Below are 17,923 nucleotides of genomic sequence, written 5' to 3' on the forward strand. Positions count from 1 at the left end.
GTATAGAAATGAGGAAGAAATTACCGTCAGCTTCAACGCGTCCTGACCGGAAACTAACCGGAATATTTCGATCCCATATGCTTCCTACGCAAGAAAATCTACCGCCATGAACATTGAAATTCGGATCCAAAGTTCCGATCGCTTCGATGTAGGTTCGGAGGGCCGATTCACGGGATATTTCAGTCTTGGGGGTGGAGGTCGGGTGTAGTTATGCACGGTATGTCCTCTGGCGCACAAAGGACGAAGCCCCGAGATTGAAAGAATTTAAAATATGACATGCCTGTACGCGCTTTTGCGAAAAGCCCTTGGCGGGCTCGCAGTTTCTCCTCTCTCTCCGTAACTGTACCGTTTTACAGAGACAGGCTCGTAAAAATATTGAAAAAGTGATATCGAACCATCCACCTTTTTTTGCATTTTCCACGTGCTTACACGATCAGAGGTTCACGATTTGAATTTCAATTAAAGCATCCCTTGTACGTGAAATATGTTCGGAACGTGGTTCCGTTCCCTTTCACGAGATGATTCGCGACCCGAAAGGTCAATCCCAAGATCGAAAGTCAAGGGTCGGGACTATAATAACTCGACACTGTTCCGGAAATCCGGACTTATACCGTCGAGCAAAACAACCGTGAGGGACCAAGCTCTCGCCCCGAGCATTTCGTACCGTAACTCGCTGATTTTTCGATCCTGTTCCACGCGCGTCGAGCTTTCGAAAGGCTTACTTACGCCGGATGTGACGGAAGGAGCGGAGGACCTCGCTCCACGATTAATCTGAAATATCCTTGCTCTGTTCCAGGAGAAACTCATGATGCGGACGAAGGTTGTAGTCGCGTTGTACCCTTTCCGAGCCATCGAGGGAGGCGACCTGTCCCTCGAGAAGGTACGTATAACAAACGCAAAGACGAGAGGGCCAAAAGATCTTGAACCTCCTTAGAGGAGCACTTTATTCGGCATTGTCCCATTCATTCCATTCCCTTCACTCGGAAACTCCGGGCGAACGTCTCTAGGTACCTTACCTCCGAAACCAACCTCTCGCATCCTTTATTAAAGCACCCCGCAGTCCCCCTGCCAGTTATCTCGCTCGGCAAATCGTGAAACTCTACAGGTCGAACATTAGAGCCCACCGTTCCATCCCTTCCAGCATCCCCGAAATCTTAGCGAAGAAAAATACCACTCGTCGTCCGCTGCGATGGGAACGACGGGAATACACAACAGCCTCGTTTTAGGTACATTTCAATGAAATTATCCTGCAAGTTTTATGACTTACTTCAATTGAGCGGAGAGTCCTGAGGGGAGAAAGACTTTTACGCTTAGGGAAAATGTACAGCGTATCGTCGAGTTAAGTAATTATTTTCTGGAAGACCTACGTCTTTCAATTCAATCAAGGTACAATTAATTGCGCAGACAGAAGTTCGGGCTCTCTGATACGCGATTTAGAAACTTTTGCAATCGTCAACGATTGATGATATGCCCACGGAATTCAACGAGATGATTTGATTGTCTTAATTGATTGAAAACTGATCGCTGGACTGATATCAATTTTCACGGACTCGGACGGCCCGTAGAAAATTATCCTTTGCCGAATAATGGTCACCTCTTTACTTATTTATTCATAAATTTTCACGCGTTTCGTGTACTCGATAAACCGAAACGAGTTTTTCTTGAACGAGAAGGGCGCATGACTTTGACGCTCGCGTCACTGATTTCTTTTCGTTATTTTGAGTGAATAAAATTTTCACTCGAATTAATTGTATAAGATTGCGACAGCTCTACCCGATTTCTCTTTGGACGTTCCAGATACCAAACCCAGATTTACAGTCCGATAAGCAGACTTTGTAAATTATATGAAAAAGTAATTAAAATATCTAAATTAAATTAAATTCGTTTCCTTCTCCGAACTTCCTCGCTCTCGAGCATATCGTAAGACTTGTAAAATAAAACTCGCATTCCCGTTTCAACGGTTGACACTCGATTCATTCACATTTCAACAAATCATCAATCATAAGAATTGAAAGTCGCGAGCTCTGATCACAAGTTCGCTGAAGAAAAGGTATAATATCTCGGAAATTTTTTCGCAAAACGGGGATCACGGGATCCTTTTTTAAAAATCGCAAGATCGTCAGTTTTCCGGGCGTAAAAAGGATCTGCAAGAATTAATTTGACGGTGCCACTCAAGAGGTCGGAAATATTAGAGCAATATGTCACCGTTCCGGTGTTCTTGACGTTCGCGAAAGACCGATAGTTGGAATTCTCACGGTAGACCGTATATACCTATAGATATATGAAACGATAGAGTATAACAACAGCCGTCCGAAGTCGTCGTGTGAAATTTCTTTCTTTCTTTCTTTCCAATATCTTTCCCTTTCCGGTATAGGAGACCAAAAAGAGTCAATGAAATACGGCCAATGTTCTTTGGAATCGAAAATCGAACCTTGTAGGGGAGAGTTGATTAAAATTTGTAACGTAACGGAGTTTCCGTTAAAAGTCTACAGTAATTCTAAATTTGATCTCGAGTTGAATTTAGCACAACGACTTTTCGGGAAACGTTTCGTCAACTAATTAATTGAATTAATCTCCGTCCCGTAAAAGAACCTGTTTCAAACATCAAACTCTCGCCTAACCACGCGGCTACATCTCTGTTTATTCTAGTCGAGCGTTTCATAATAATTATGGTTTGCGCAGGGGGCGGAATACGAAGTGTTGGATGATTCTCAGGAGCACTGGTGGAAAGTCAAAGACGAGCATGGGTAAGAAAAAGTTTTAATTTACCTACGCTCTAATGTTACACGAGCCGGAGTTTAAATCACACGACGCCTACGTTTATGTACGCCTCTGTGCGCGTGTGTATCTTTGTGTGTATTTATGTAATATAACTGCCGCAAACTGCCTGAGTTAGGAGGGTAGTTTCGGAGTAAGGCCGCCTCGCCTCCGGGTGAAGTAAAAATTATTTTTTGCAACACCTGCATGGAAAGTCCATTTTTATGCACCATTTACAAGCACAAAAAGAAAAAAGAAAAATAAAATAAGGAATTGCCTTATCCGCGACAATTATTCGCCTCGTACTTGAAGAATAAAAGTAAAGTTCAAACTTTCGACGCGTCGTTTAACGTCAGAATGAATTGCTATGAGTAACGAAACGCTGAAATGGTTCCTATCAATTATTTGAACTCCGTAAAACGGTAGGTGAGAGAAGACAGTGTCCTCGTAGACAGGATAATGCCTCCTGCAGCGAATGCGTCTTAGTCGCTCCTGTCAATCCTTAATTCCCTCATTTCCGACCTCCGGTAATTAGTTTCGTGGATAATAAAAAAGGATCCGTTTGTCCAAGAAATACTGCTATTCGACTACGTGTCGTCTACCCAGCTTCCGAAGAAACGTTCTTTTTTCTTTTTTCGTCAAATTTAAATCAAGTTTTGCAAAAACGTGTGCGTATAAAGTAAACTTGGGGTAGAACATTATTTCTGGAAGTTAAATTAAACGAAGCATACCTAATTTTTATCTAATTCTTATAATGTATACCTATTCATTTAAATTCGACGAGGCAACGTTGCTGTAATAATACTCGGTGTGCAAACGACGTTTCAGTCAATTTAAATTCATCGCGGTTTTATAGTTCGGAGAAGCTGCAACGAATAAAGTGGCAACGTGTACTCAGTCATAACCGTGAGTAATCAAGCATAATAAAATTCCACCGCCAATTTTATGTAATAACGAGTGCACGGCTTATTTTTTCATTTATTTTTCTTTTTTTTTTTTATTCATTTATTCTTCTTACTTGAGATAAAACGCTGCCTGCTCGGTTATTTCTATGGCTTCGTTTTATAATGAACCAGCGTCAAACATTTTAAACACACACACACACACACACTGGTATACAGTATACTTATGTAATTGTATAAAGATCTTGAAGGGTGTCTCTCGAGTATCTTTCTCTTTGGTAATTCTATTCCGTTGTTTATACATAATAAGTTTACACGTCTATCTATCTCTCTTTCTCCCCCTTTCTCTCCCTTTCTCTCCCCCTCGTACGACTGGCGCCGAGCTTTAATTAAAATCTTTCAAATTGTACGGCGTCAAAGGCTGCACAGGTGGCTTCGACAACGATACGTATAGCCTTTTTGCCTCGCTGCCTTAGGTGGTAGACAGCCGCCTATGTACTATATACGCTATATAAAAGCAATCGCGCTTTCAACGGGGCTTGTAACCAGTTATTAGATTTTGTCTCTCTATTTGAAATTTTAATTCGAGTCTTTCATTCGCCTTCGCGTACACCTACTGTCCTTATACCACCGGTGTTATATTGCACCCGGCGCATTTATATTGTCCTTAATGATTCCGACCTACACGTATACGTATATATACCGCATGCTGTACTTACCGAGAACCCTCGAACTTCTGACGGAAGAATTTCATTTCAGTCGGTGTCAGGGAGGTCGTTTAATTGTAAAAATTTCAGGATATTGTCAAATTTCTGCTATATTCTAGATCAGTTTCTTTATTTTCAATAAACATTTATTACGTGTCTCGGTAGCTTGGTAAGTTTTAATTAATCGCTTCAAAGATAAATCTAAAATGAAAAACAAAAGTCTCGTACCTCTAATATACCAAATTCAGTCCTTAAGATTGAAGACAAAGTTTATCGCAACGTTTGTGTTACACCTCCTGTTCCTAATTAGCTATCCTACGGAACGGACAATCAGACACCGCCGTGAAAACTCACCCAAATATCAATTTTACACAACGAATCGCTGTTGCGTGTGTACTTTATTCATTTGGACAATCATTTCTTCTCTCATCTACCACCCTTGTAGAATTAAACTCGTTTAATCTGAAATAACACTTTTCAAACAATACCGTTGTCTATTGGTTTCTACAAGTTTTCGACACATGTTACGCAGGTTAAACAAAAAGAAATATGAAAAAATTGAGTAAACATCTAAATTGTAAAATTAAAATATAAAACGGAATTCATACGATTACCGTTAACGATAAAAAAAAGAAAATGAAAGCGAAATCATATCAATGCATATTAAAAACAACCTTCGACGTAAGAACTCAAGTCACCCCTGCAGTGTCTCTGGTGAGAATAAACGGACCAAGCGAGCCATCCGTCGCCCTGAAGGCGTCGGTGTTCGTCAAGAATATATCTTACACACTGGACGGCGTTTGCCAAATTATCGCCGCGAACTTCGGCCGCGGAAAATCCGCAGGCGCCACCGCGACGATTTCTTCCCACCCAGTATTTGTCGTTTATCTGCCATAGACCGTGGTCCCAGGAACTGTCGTCGTTGCATCTGTTTATAGCGTCCGAATCGAGGCCCGATTCGTGGGTCGCTATGCATATCCACATGGCTATGTCGTCCTTCGGTACTCCCAGGCTCATAAGGCCTCTGGCCAACTCACGCCGGGTGTATTTCTTGGCGGAAATTGAATCCGGCGTCAATAAGATCGCCAGAATCACCGTCGCCGTCAATCCTCTTCTGATCAGTCCGGACATCTTCTGAACCACTGATTTTAAGGGAAATTTTTTGCCGTCGGACGGAGGAGCGATTTATTCCCACTTCGGATGCTTTTCGTCTGTCGGTTGCTGACGAATCTGATTCGACGAGAAAAAGAAGAAAAAAATGCAAATCGGACTGAAGATTATAAGTTATTATACCGAAAGATACCGATAAGACCGCGCTACATTTTGTCATCGTATAACGCAGTTGTTGTAAAGGCGTAACAGTTTCGAATTGGATTACGGTATTTCGAATAAAAATACTTTGCGGATTCTTTTGTCTTTGTAGTCAATTTTCAAAAACCAAGTCGGTTTACGGCAACAATTTTTATTTATAGTATTCTTTTATTTTATTTCTTTTTAATTTATGTTATCTTGTATTGTTCCCGCGGATTTTTTATGCAAAATAAAAATTTCTCGATAATTTACGTTTACTTACTCGTGGCACTGACGATAAGAGCCGGCCGACCGTACGGCAAGACGGATGCGTTGCTTCTGATCGTCGGATCTACGAACGCATTTTAAACCGTGAATCATACCTCACGTTGCGATAAACGAGCGCGAATACCGGGACGAATCGAATTCTCAGAAATTCAATATGCGCATATTGCTATTTTTATTTAACAAGTACAACGGATATATGTTGCGATTTCGATTTCATGTGCCAGTACAATATAAGGTGTTTTTGCAAAATCTTTCGGTACACGAAAATTATATTTTCTGAGTTTAGAGCCATGCATGTTGGTAATAATTTGCCATGGGAGCAAATGATAGTAATTAATTGTACGGTAAAAAACTATCGCCCCAATCATCGGTTCAGCTACAATATACAGACTTTACCAAATAAATCATTTAAAATTGTATTCGTGTATCGTTACTATAATCGTGTTAAATTGTGCGTAAAAGATTTTTCACGGATAATTATATTGTTTTATTCCTTTGTTTTCAGATCAGTCGGCTACATACCCAGCAACTACGTGAAGGAAAAAGAACTTCTGGGTCTTCAAAAATACGAGTACGTTATTATCTGGAGTATATAATCAAAGTGATCGTTTATATTTTACTCACCTACACGAAATTATATTATGCGTTTTTATAACAATAACGCGTTTTATCGTTGCAACAATATTCTTTGGAATATTCTAAAGATATACGAGTCGTCGAGGCTCATGCATGATTAAATGGCGCGAAGCTACGTCGCAAATAACTGCGGATACTCTTATCGCTCGTACCCGGGAACTCTATCGAACGATGCCAACTGTGGTCAATGTACTTATATACGTATATACCTATACGCTCAGATTATATGCGTATCAAAGCCAGCTGAGTCATCGTCGCGGATTGTTTTATTATTATTTCTTTTTGAAATTATTTCTATTTTCAATGATTTATATCGTATTCATTAATCGCGAAATCCCAAGTTTTATTCCTTGCGATTCGTCCAATCATACGAGGTAGAGAATTTTTTAATTTCTTAGATCTTGGATGAGAATATACTTATAAAATTCTTCGAGACGTTGAACCTACGTTGCTCAGGATATAATGGAAGTAATAATTTATATCTTTTCGCTCGTAATAACGTGAAATCGTAGGGACAATTCACGTAAGTGGTACTAAAGTAAGCAGAGAAATTGCTCGCTCAATTTCTTGCGCTTCTCAAAGGACCTGAAAATATTTGAACAGAACTGAAAGAGCGATAAAAAATATCGTGAAAAAATTAAGGAGTCGTTTTGTATAATTTCAGGTGGTACGTGGGCGACATGTCTCGTCAACGGGCCGAATCTTTGCTAAAACAAGAAGACAAGGAAGGGTGTTTCGTTGTGCGCAATTCCTCTACGAGGGGTCTATACACGTTATCTTTATACACAAAAGTGTAAGCAGAGTCGACGAATATTGTACCGAATACTTTGACGCATCCGCCCTTCTTCTGTAATATCAATTTTGCAACCCTTTCAGCGGGCACGCCCACGTCAAGCATTATCACATCAAGCAGAATCCACGAGGAGACTTTTACCTCTCCGAGAAACATTGCTGCAACTCAATTCCCGACCTCGTCAATTACCACAGACATAATAGCGGCGGACTCGCCAGTAGACTGAAAACAAGTCCCTGTGATCGTCCCGTTCCACCTACAGCTGGTCTCAGCCACGGTCAGTTACTTGCTCATGCTTTTAATCAAGCCGCGGTATTGCGGGGGATCCAACGTTTCGGAAGATACCATCTGATGGCTGAGTGGATTTCATAAATTAAAGTCGCTCACTATTTCTTTTCTTTTTCTCTTTCATCCATAAGAACTCGATGTGACGAAATAATACTGCTTCACAGATCGCACTGACAAGCTTTCTGCGCTTTGATATTCGCGTTATTCACCCAAAGCTATCAGGTGATTGCTCCTTTCAGTTATTTGCAGGATCTTCGTAATTCGCTGTATTTATTTTAAACCATTCGGTCGTCCCTACAGGCGAATAACCAATTTTCATTGTTATCTGTAGACAAATGGGAAATAGATCACACGGAACTGCATTTATTCGATGAATTGGGCCAGGGACAATTCGGCGTTGTCAGAAGAGGTAAATGGCGCGGTTCCATCGACGTGGCTGTAAAAATGATGAAGGAGGGTACCATGTCCGAGGACGATTTTATAGAGGAAGCTAAAGTCATGACGTAAGTCTTGAACCGACCGTCAAAAACTTCCCTGTTTACTTGTTATTCAAACCGAAATATATGTATCTGATACAAGTCCGATCTGTGGTTGATTTTGCAAATTGCTATGCCGCGTTCTCAAGACACGTTTCTTCTCAACTGTTACTTAAATACACCAAGTTACGAATAACGTATTTATCAATTTTCTTTTTCTACGACTTGGAATTTACAGTAAACTGCAACATCAGAACTTGGTACAGTTATACGGTGTCTGCAGTAAACATCGACCGATATACATAGTGACTGAATACATGCGGCATGGATCACTTCTCAACTACCTCCGCGGACATGAAACAACCTTGGGTTCCAACGTTGGCTTGTTACTAGACATGTGCATACAGGTGAAACAAAACTACGTATTTTCAACCCTTTCGTCGATCAATAAATTATACCCGTCGGCAATTGATGCGCAGCGCAGTTTCTCAGATATTGAATCGGGATTTCGAATTGAACAAAACGAACATAAAAAAAAAAGATTTAAAAGAAAATCATTTAAAATTTTTGGCTTCAGGTCTGCAAAGGGATGGCATATCTAGAAAGGCATAATTACATCCATAGGGATCTCGCCGCTCGTAATTGTCTTGTGGGATCTGAACATGTTGTCAAAGTTGCTGACTTTGGCTTAGCTAGGTAATTTAATAATTTCTACGAGAAAAATAAATAAATGTACTCGAATTATTATTATTATTATTGGTATTGTTGTTGTTCTTATCAGTGGTAGTAGTAGCATTGTCACTAAATTTATTTAGTTTTTTTTTTTTTTTTTTTTTATCAAACACTTTATCCAAAGTTACAAATTATCCTATAATATATTTAATCTACCGGGTAATCGTCCCGAACTCATAGTAATCCTATTCTTACAGGTACGTGCTGGATGATCAATACACCAGCAGCGGCGGTACAAAATTCCCGATAAAATGGGCACCGCCTGAAGTTTTGAATTATACCCGCTTCAGCTCGAAGTCTGACGTATGGGCGTACGGAGTATTAATGTGGGAAGTTTTTACTTGCGGCAAAATGCCCTATGGTCGTCTAAAGAATACCGAAGTTGTTGAACGTGTTCAACGCGGGATGGTCCTAGAAAAGCCCAAGGCCTGCTTCAAGGAAGTTTACGATGTAATGCCAGCTGAAATATTGTTCATTCCTTCTTTTCCTTATACTTGCGTAGTTTTTCATCCCCCGGTCCGTTGAGAACAATAATACTCGATGCAATTTTCGTGATCAGCATCATTGTTTCCAATCTGTTTCTTTACCAGGTGATGAGGAGCTGCTGGTCCCAATGTCCGGAAACGCGACCTTCGTTCCGCGTCTTGAAGGAACAGCTGATCAACGTATCTCAGCGCTTGCTCAATGATTGACTCAACCTTTTGCGGTGTATGCGCCTGTCCTCGCCATCAAAACAGTCTATCCTGACCCCTAAATCTCCATCGCTAGGTCGGTCCCCATCCATATTGCCTTCGTCAAACACTTCATACAATTCCGCAACGCTGCCCGCCTCACACAAGATACGAGGACCAGCATCGTTACCTTCTTCAGCTGGTTCCGTAGTTCCTCTATCATCGTCATCCCCTAAACTTAAAAGAGGTGGCTCGTCATCACCAAGCACACCTGGTCACCTGGCTAGTCAGCCATCATCTAGCTCATCCGACGTATGCGACATATGCAGCTCCTACGGTCATCCGTGGATCGAAATATGCAAAGCTATACGTGCCACTAAGGGTAAATGAGTAATACTATTGTCTTAACCTATTATCCTAATGCATACTCTCTGGGAAAGAATTATAACGTTAAATTTAAGGTGGAGAGAAATATTCAAAAAAATATTTCTGGCCAAGAAAAATTTGAAATTTTACAATGGTCAATAATTTATTGTTTTTGGAGTTTTTTTTTTTTTTTGCTTTGTTTTCCCTAAAGAATCTCCTATTCCACCCTATTCCAAAGTCGTCCCATAAAGTGTCTGTACAGGTAACTAACCTATGAGGACGAACACCGCTGAATCTTAACAACTTAATCTTCTTTTAATTCTCGAAATAATATATGAATTAAGATCGAACAAATGGAATTGGTTATTTTCAATTCTCAAACATTCGAGTTTATTCAAATATGCTCGTGGTATTGAAACATGCAGTTTTTATATAAAAATATTAATTCTAACTACAAAAATTAGATTGCAGACTCGACGTTCATAGACGAGTAGCTTTTTACCGAAGTAATGTAAGCATATACGCCAGTTTGTGGAAACGGGATAAATGACTGATACTTGACCCCCGAGAGTAGCAGCTTGATAATAATAACCTAATAATTATTACTGTTCCTCGTGATACGATGGAGTGCATATATGATTATTAATAATAATAACAATAATAACAACAACAACAATAACAACAATAATAATAGTGATGATGATGATGATGATGATGATGATGATGATATGCATTAGTAATACCTTTTTGGATAAAATGTGCAATAATAGGTTAAACAATAAGTTTAGATATTGGCCTTACTAAGCAACAGCCCCAGGTGCACGACCTAAACATAAATCTAGCCTGTAAGCATCCACATGAAACGTTGCACACGTACACATATACATAATACCATACCAAACATTAACATACATGCCTATATATACATTATACATGGATATAATAATAATAATTTGAAAAAATTTAATGAGTTCATAACATGGGCCCTGTGAAGACAATATACGCAAGTCCTTACAGCATCAGCTAGTCGTTACTAATAATAGGAGCGTACAATGTAACGCTCTGTCTGCTCCATCGTTCTCCTTGCATATCTCTCGCGAATCGTGAGTCAGAATTTGCTCGTATATGTAATTGTGTGTGAATCATAATTCCTAATTATTGTTGTCAAGTTATGTGTATGAATAATAAATAATAATCCGTTTATAGGTATGAAACCATGCAGTAACTGCGTAACTGTATGATCTGAAGCGTACATTTCTAACAACAATAGGTGAAAGAAAAAAAAACTTAGCTTGTCGAAAAGTTGAGGGAATAGTTATTTTGCATATAAAACCTGTGAATGAAACTCTTAGTCAATTTCGTTCAACCAAATGGGGGTTGTCTTTTGCCTGAAAGTTAATCTCATACGTAACGATATGCTTTTATTATTATACTTGAAAACTAAAAATCTGTCCTTGCTGCCTACTTATGTAATTGGAATGATTTTTCATCCTTTTTAAATTCTCACTGGTCACTCTCCTCTTGTTTTAGAAATGATCGAATTTTGATTTAACGTAAACCATGCTCTGTACTGTGTCTTCGCGATAGTAAAATTTCTGGCCAAGTAACGGGCTCAACCGCCTCAATGTCCATTTATGATGCGTTGAATGCAAATCCACAAAGATCCTGTTTTTACGCAACATTCGAGTTGATGAGCTCTTCTTTTGAGATCAGTTGAGGTATATTTAATTTTAACATCTGATATTTTTACAAAACTCGAGAAAAAAACTGTTTTTATGCGGTTTGTTTTATTGAGAAATGAAATATTGAAAGCACTATGAAAAATGCAGGTCTGCTATTGGTTAGATGAAATTGTAGTGGTTTGTACGTGTAACTGCACTGATAAGTTTGTGGACTGGATACACATCTCGGTTGAATGAAAATTCATTCGTGTGTTACCATGATAACATGTAAAAAAGTTGGGAACAATCGTCCTATGTAAGTTATTCGGTGTATTAAGACCAACATTATTGAAAGATGAATATTGAAAAAAAAAAAAAAAAAAAAACAGTTGATAACTAGCTCGATCTGTCGGTACAGAACATTATGAAAAATATATTTGGTGCCAATGTAAAATAAATTTTGTTATTGTTGATTATTCAGAAAAATGATTAAATTAGCGTTAAACTTTAGTGTCGATAGTAGTAATTCGCACCACATATATTTTGAAAGAAATTTAAGAAATAAATAAAATAATGTTAGCAAATTTGTAAAGGTATATTTCTCATAAAATACCGTCTACTTCGTCAGCTATAGAATTACATAAATGATGTACGACCTTTTAGTATACATGATGATGTCTGTACATGCTATTTATACAATTGATATCTTTGTTATATTGTTGGAGATCATCTGACAGCGTACAATGTAACAAAATAGAAGTGTGCCAAGTTTCGGCAGTATTCTAATGGCTGTTACATACTGTACCATTATCCATTCATTTACATTACGATCATAATTGTTATTATTATTATCATTATTATTAGTATTGTAAACTCATATTATTGAGAGTTGTAGAGTTTTGGAAGTAGCGTACATGCGGTAAAGATTCTGAATGAATATTGCGAATCCAGAATAGGAATGAATCTAATTATTTGCCCTATTTGTATAGGAACGATAAAATTCTTAGATTGAAGTATTTTTAAGAGTAAATATATGAATCTGAAGTAGGCTGTAACAGATTTAGATGATAATCAATGTTGAGATTCATACTGTGTATTCCGAAGGTCCGAAAAAAAAATTTCGTTCTCTGGGAACGTGATAAATATATATATTTTTTTTTTAGTATCAATGTTGTATGCATGTTAAAATATATTTCTATACAACAAGGATTGAGTAATTTTTATCATAAACAACTACGAACTGCCATGTTCATTTTATGTGATAAAGCGTAGATATATATATCGTTTTACTTCTAATCTTTAATACTTGATTTAAATACATAATTGTTTGTGATTAAACATGAAATTCATTGTTGAATTTTTAATCAAAAATACGGGGAATAACATTAACCTGCATCTGGACTTTGTGGTTTTTAAATTTCTGTCCCAATTTCTGTCAATAACTAGATAAGGTAACATTAAAAAAAAACATCTTTAAAAAAAGAAACGTGAAATTCGACACATTTTTAACACAATGGTTCAGGTGCATATGACATGAAGGGATGATAGATCTGACGCAACAGAATGTAGACTATTCGGAACTAATTTTTGCCTTCCACAAAAAAAAAAAAAATTCAAGCTTGGATCAATGAAAATAATCGAACTGCTGCAATATTGGTATTCAACTGATCGATGAAAATTTAGGCAAATAGCGTGGAACAAATTTATTTTTCTAAAATCTGCATAAGCAAGGTCTGTGCTTCTTTATTGAATAATCAATGTGAAAAAGATAAATTATCTATGATCTATAGTCCCTTTGAAAAATAATTAAATTAAATATTCATAACTTCAAATGAAATATTGCACTTACACCGTATTATTAGCTCCCTTGTTGGTGAAGATACTCAGCCCTCGTAAGTGTGTATCAATGTATTATAGGAAACGCAGTAATTTTATGTAACTTTCAAGTATGCCGAATATTATGCAATTATTAGCAGTACTAAACATTTATACAAAACAATGAACACACACACATTGAATGTATAGGTATGATTACTTTAATATAATGAGCATTATTGTACTGCATCCGTTTTGTATGAATTCATTGGTATATATGTATATGTATATATATAAATATATAATATTTACAATAATACACACGCATATATATTTACATAACATATACATCTATGAAATTTATATAGTGAATGTTTATTGTATGTACAAGTTATGCTCAAAGTCAGAAGTATGGAACGAGTGAAATCGAACACCATGTCATAGCGCATTTAAAATAAAACTGTCATACTTCTCATATTCTCAATACAAATTATATGAAATTGTGAAAACATTGTAATAGGCTGCTTGTATGTAATAAACTAATTGATAGTACTAGCATAATTTTCATTCTTGTAAATATCTATACACGGTTCAAAAAGAAAAATGTAATGCCAATATTCATCAATGTAATCATAACACAGGTTTTAGCAATATTATATGTACAGCAGATTTACCATCCAAATGCAGCATATACTTCATATACTATATCGTTGTGTAAGTTATACATTATCCATACTTTGTTGAATCTGCAGAAGTTGCAGCATATATTTCTTTTGCAGCATATGTGTATTGCAATTGCAGTATACTAACAATGAGTAAACAATAAAAAGTATGAATCATTGTAATTGAATATCAATTAGTAAACTTGCTGTGTCGAAAATTTACAATACTAAAAAAAATTCTAAATGCGTTCAAGGATAAAAGATATGGCACTGCAGAATGATTTATTGAAAAATACATTATTCATTGGTCACATGTATGTTCATATTTAGCGAGGTATGATCGTGAGCTAGCATACGTAATTTCATTGGAGGCAATGGGTGAAGAATCGGTCTGACATGAACAGTTCATTCCAAAGGTTTATGTTTTGATTATGTCATTTTTTAATTAACACCAATCCGCTGGAGTGTACATTTGAATAATAATTAGTACAGGACAATAGAAATAATAGTTTTGAACATCGTTATTTATCGCTACTTAACGAGAACGGAAAATCTAACGGTTAACCATTAGATTTTAGTTTTACACGTTAGTGATAAGGTTGATATTTCTATTGTGAAATGTTAAACAGTATATTTTATTGTCCCTGCATGTTTTCATTTGCGCTAATCTAAATCATATGTATCACACGGTATGCATTACTTTCTGTGTTTTGATTGACTGATTCAAAGCAAGACTGTACAGAATACAATACGACGTGTTTACACAGAAGACTGCAATACAGTATTGTGCAGTTCGTATTGATTGCTATGCATTACCGTATCAACTCATCATAACAATTAATCACAATGATTAACTGATTTCTTGAATTTAAAATTGTCACAAACTATGCTTTCCACCAGCCAATAACATATACCATTCAAGTAAACTATAGCAATAATTTAAAACAAATAAAATTCCAAAAAATGTAACAGCATTGTATATATTTCACTTACGACTACCTCATAATGTCATTTAAATAGGGTATTAGAAGAAACTGATACTTGAACAGTATGATGGGTAGCAGTTATGATTCATAATTTCTTTTCTGACTAAGCCTTACAATCATAAGAATGTTGATCCGTGCATCATAGTAATGCAAATGAAATATACTTATAATTATTTGACGAGGTTTAATACGTTTAATACGCAACCACTGGGTGGACTTGTCAGTTTTTTAACGCTATGTGTTGACTCTTTCCTGGATTAGAATGGTATGGCATCATTCTAGTCATAGAACAAAACTTGTTTATCAAGGATAAATCTATGAGATATTATTACAAAAAAATTAAGTCTTAAACCTACAGGTTCGTAAAATATAGTAAAAATAAGACAAAAAATAAATTAAAAAAAAATTTCCTCGGGAAACGGATTCCGGACTTTCGATATATTAAAAAATACTACTAGAAACTCCGTTATTTATATGATATACTTTAAAGTGAGAAAGCTTTTATCTCAGGTACCGATAGACGTTAGTTATGTTCTCATGTAATCGGTTTCCACTCATTTTTGAAATCACGTTGAAATTCTCAACAATGATAATCACGTTTGAACACTATGTTACATTTGGAATACATACTCTTGAACCATCCAGACAAGCTGCTCTATCTTGACGAATTTATTCGGCAGATAAGTTGTTCTTTTCAATTGTCTGGTATATTTTTATTTTTGATCATAATTGAGCTGCGCCTATATATTACATGTCGGTTGGTAAAATGTCAGGGATCAAATACGAGCACAACTCTATGTCCGTATTGACAAAAAAAACTTTGCTCGACGTATTTTCGTCCAACCTGGTGAAAAATATAGTTATAAAAGTTAGATGCAATAAAACTCCAAAGTAATTATATAAATTGATACACATTCTCTTGATTTCTCACAAAAAAATAAAATAAACTGCTGTTAAGTGCGAAAAACACTAAATCCACTGTGACGAAACAAAAATAGTGCCTGTTAAATGACATTAAAACTCACCACCCTCTTATTACAGCCCAGCATGTGGAGAACAGTGTCGGGGCATTCAGGATCAAACAGACGCCAAGGCGCTCTGGATAATGGCGGGAGAGTAGCCAGATTAAGTTCTTTATAAGTTGATTATCCATACAATTTATTCCAAAGTCTTTGAGGTCAAAAACAATGCATAAATTATCGATTACTTCTTCGAAACACTTTTTGCAGGCATCCTCCTGTGAAGAAACTAACATGTCGATGGCCATAATTGTTCAATAATTCTAGTTCTATTTCAATTAAAAAGCAGAGTCGTTAGTGAGGTTTCGAGTTCACAGTGGTACTATAATAAAACATTCTGATGAATTGCTGTTGAGCAAGTTTAAAATAGTAAATCATAGTTTAGGAGCGATATACATAAAACGGAATATATACAATCAATATCCACCAACTCTGCTAACTGATTTCAAATTCATGTAATATTGTTTTGTCAGTGTTACAAAATTCAATTTCACAGATATTCTTGAATGAAAATTGATTGAGTGTGAATATTTTACCAAACAGTATACGATGAACTTGGTCAATTCATCAATGTCTCGCTCGTTTGGATTATGATTTTTGGCAGGTATGTATATTACTGGTCGACCATGCATATCGCGATGTCGGAGAACTTTTGCTTTGTTCAGATTATTCTTAACCACTGGCGAGTCTCGAGTCAGGGTAGTCACACCATAATCAACACGCCACGAATTCGTTTTCAGAATTGCCTACAATAACAGAAAAATGAATAATTGGATTAAGGACAAGTAGAATGAAGTTCAAATGGGCAAGAAAAATGTTACTACATACCTGAAAAGCAGCATCAACAGTTTTAAAGGCGCGTAGGTATCTTTTTAACGAAAACTCATTGTGGTACTGCAATGGATCTGCACTGACAATAAGATTCATGCGGTCCTTCAGTTCTTTCAATTCAGCCTCGCCAACTGGTTTAGGTTCCATGATGAAGTTATGTATACTCCGTAGACTAAAGTGCGTAGCAGCTAATTGTATTGAATCAGAACATTAATCTTGACATGATTGACAGATGTGATAAATCAACTGATAAACGAAAAGTAGAAATTACATAGGATTTGCAGTACTTACGTACTAAACGTGATGAGTTTACCGCGCTATATGCAAAATCCTGAAGAATGATCCTTCGTATAGTGAGGCTTTATCATTATAATCAATATTTCCCCTCAATTAATTGATCGCCCTAATGATCAGCCAGAAAAATTCCAAACTAAAACTGACGTGCACGTCACATCACAGCCGTCATTCGTCACAGTCGACCGTGGTCACAGTCATAGACTCTTTATAAGTCTATGGTCACAGTTGACACAATTCAACAGTTTGTGCTTGTTTGAAGCATTGATAATATTTTGGCAGTACAGCTAGACAAGAAACCTTCCGCATAGATCCGATTAGCTTGATGTTGGTATCGTGACTGATACGACACGCAAGATCACACTCGCATGACTCGCAGCCCTGGGTTGGTTTTCGTAACAGTTCAGTAGGTCCGGGCGCGTTTAGAGGTATTAGCAGTTTCACGTATTATCAATCAAGTAACCGATCACGCCGGCAAAAGAAGTTCTTCACGTTGACTGAAGAACACGAAGATTGATACCCATGGGTAAATTTTTGTCGCCAGTTTTCGGCGGGCAGGCAGGAACAGGTGGGCCTGGGAGCGTAGGGAAGTTCTGCTCTATCGACTCTACCTAACGAGCTCGCACCGACATTTGCAGCAGCCAAAGTAGAGTGTCGGTATGGAAGCGGCCTGGCCGCTTGAGTCTGGAATCGGCAGGAGAGATGAAGTGTGTATTTCTTGTATGAAACGTGAAAACTAAAAGCATTAT

The 17,923-nt window shown here is 37.2% G+C and overlaps 2 protein-coding genes and 1 long non-coding RNA gene across 11 annotated transcripts in view; 1 reads left to right on the forward strand and 2 right to left on the reverse strand.

The window, feature by feature from the left end:
- Positions 1–13,246, forward strand: part of Btk29A (tyrosine-protein kinase Btk) — a 151,250-nt gene extending 138,004 nt beyond the window's left edge. For all 7 annotated transcript variants that reach the window (XM_046633082.2, XM_046633083.2, XM_069136874.1 and 4 more), the window contains 10 exons: positions 797–880; positions 2,683–2,747; positions 6,450–6,515; positions 7,245–7,373; positions 7,457–7,650; positions 7,993–8,164; positions 8,376–8,544; positions 8,715–8,833; positions 9,067–9,319; positions 9,460–13,246. In XM_046633082.2, coding sequence (XP_046489038.1) covers positions 797–880; positions 2,683–2,747; positions 6,450–6,515; positions 7,245–7,373; positions 7,457–7,650; positions 7,993–8,164; positions 8,376–8,544; positions 8,715–8,833; positions 9,067–9,319; positions 9,460–9,561 — 1,353 coding nt within the window. In that variant the 3' untranslated portion in view covers positions 9,562–13,246. The remainder of the gene's footprint in view (positions 1–796; positions 881–2,682; positions 2,748–6,449; positions 6,516–7,244; positions 7,374–7,456; positions 7,651–7,992; positions 8,165–8,375; positions 8,545–8,714; positions 8,834–9,066; positions 9,320–9,459) is intronic.
- LOC124222278 (uncharacterized) lies at positions 5,496–6,735 on the reverse strand. The gene is made up of 3 exons (XR_011177362.1): positions 6,569–6,735; positions 5,940–6,008; positions 5,496–5,596 (listed from the first exon to the last, which is right to left on the reverse strand). It is a non-coding gene; the product is annotated as an uncharacterized lncRNA (long non-coding RNA).
- A 1,054-nt stretch (positions 13,247–14,300) lies between the features above and the next one.
- Positions 14,301–17,497, reverse strand: LOC124222277 (uncharacterized). Of its 3 annotated transcripts, XR_006883990.2 has the most exons (6): positions 17,172–17,494; positions 16,878–17,068; positions 16,586–16,795; positions 16,056–16,267; positions 15,661–15,874; positions 14,301–15,308 (listed from the first exon to the last, which is right to left on the reverse strand). XR_006883990.2 is itself a non-coding variant. In XM_046633094.2 (5 exons), the coding sequence occupies exons 2-5, from the start codon at positions 17,025–17,027 to the stop codon at positions 15,778–15,780; spliced, it is 669 nt and encodes a 222-aa protein (XP_046489050.1). In that variant the 5' UTR covers positions 17,028–17,068; positions 17,176–17,497; the 3' UTR covers positions 14,301–15,777. The 3 variants fall into 3 exon arrangements, 2 of the variants coding, with proteins under 2 accessions (XP_046489050.1, XP_046489048.1); XM_046633094.2 differs by having other exon boundaries at positions 14,301–15,874; positions 17,176–17,497; XM_046633092.2 differs by having other exon boundaries at positions 14,301–15,874.
- Between the last annotated feature and the right edge of the window lie 426 nt (positions 17,498–17,923).

The sequence above is a fragment of the Neodiprion pinetum genome, chromosome 6 (assembly GCF_021155775.2).
Source record: "Neodiprion pinetum isolate iyNeoPine1 chromosome 6, iyNeoPine1.2, whole genome shotgun sequence".
Lineage (NCBI taxonomy): Eukaryota > Metazoa > Arthropoda > Insecta > Hymenoptera > Diprionidae > Neodiprion > Neodiprion pinetum.

Bases quoted from the DNA above. Each gene is read 5' to 3' on its own strand.
- LOC124222277 (XM_046633094.2), bottom strand. From the start codon at position 17,027: ATGGAACCTAAACCAGTTGGCGAGGCTGAATTGAAAGAACTGAAGGAC. The intron at 16,796-16,877 runs GTATGTAGTAAC...CTGTTATTGTAG, and splicing joins CTGTTGATGCTGCTTTTCAG to GCAATTCTGAAAACGAATTC. The intron at 16,268-16,585 runs GTAAAATATTCA...GTTTCTTCACAG, and splicing joins AGTTCATCGTATACTGTTTG to GAGGATGCCTGCAAAAAGTG.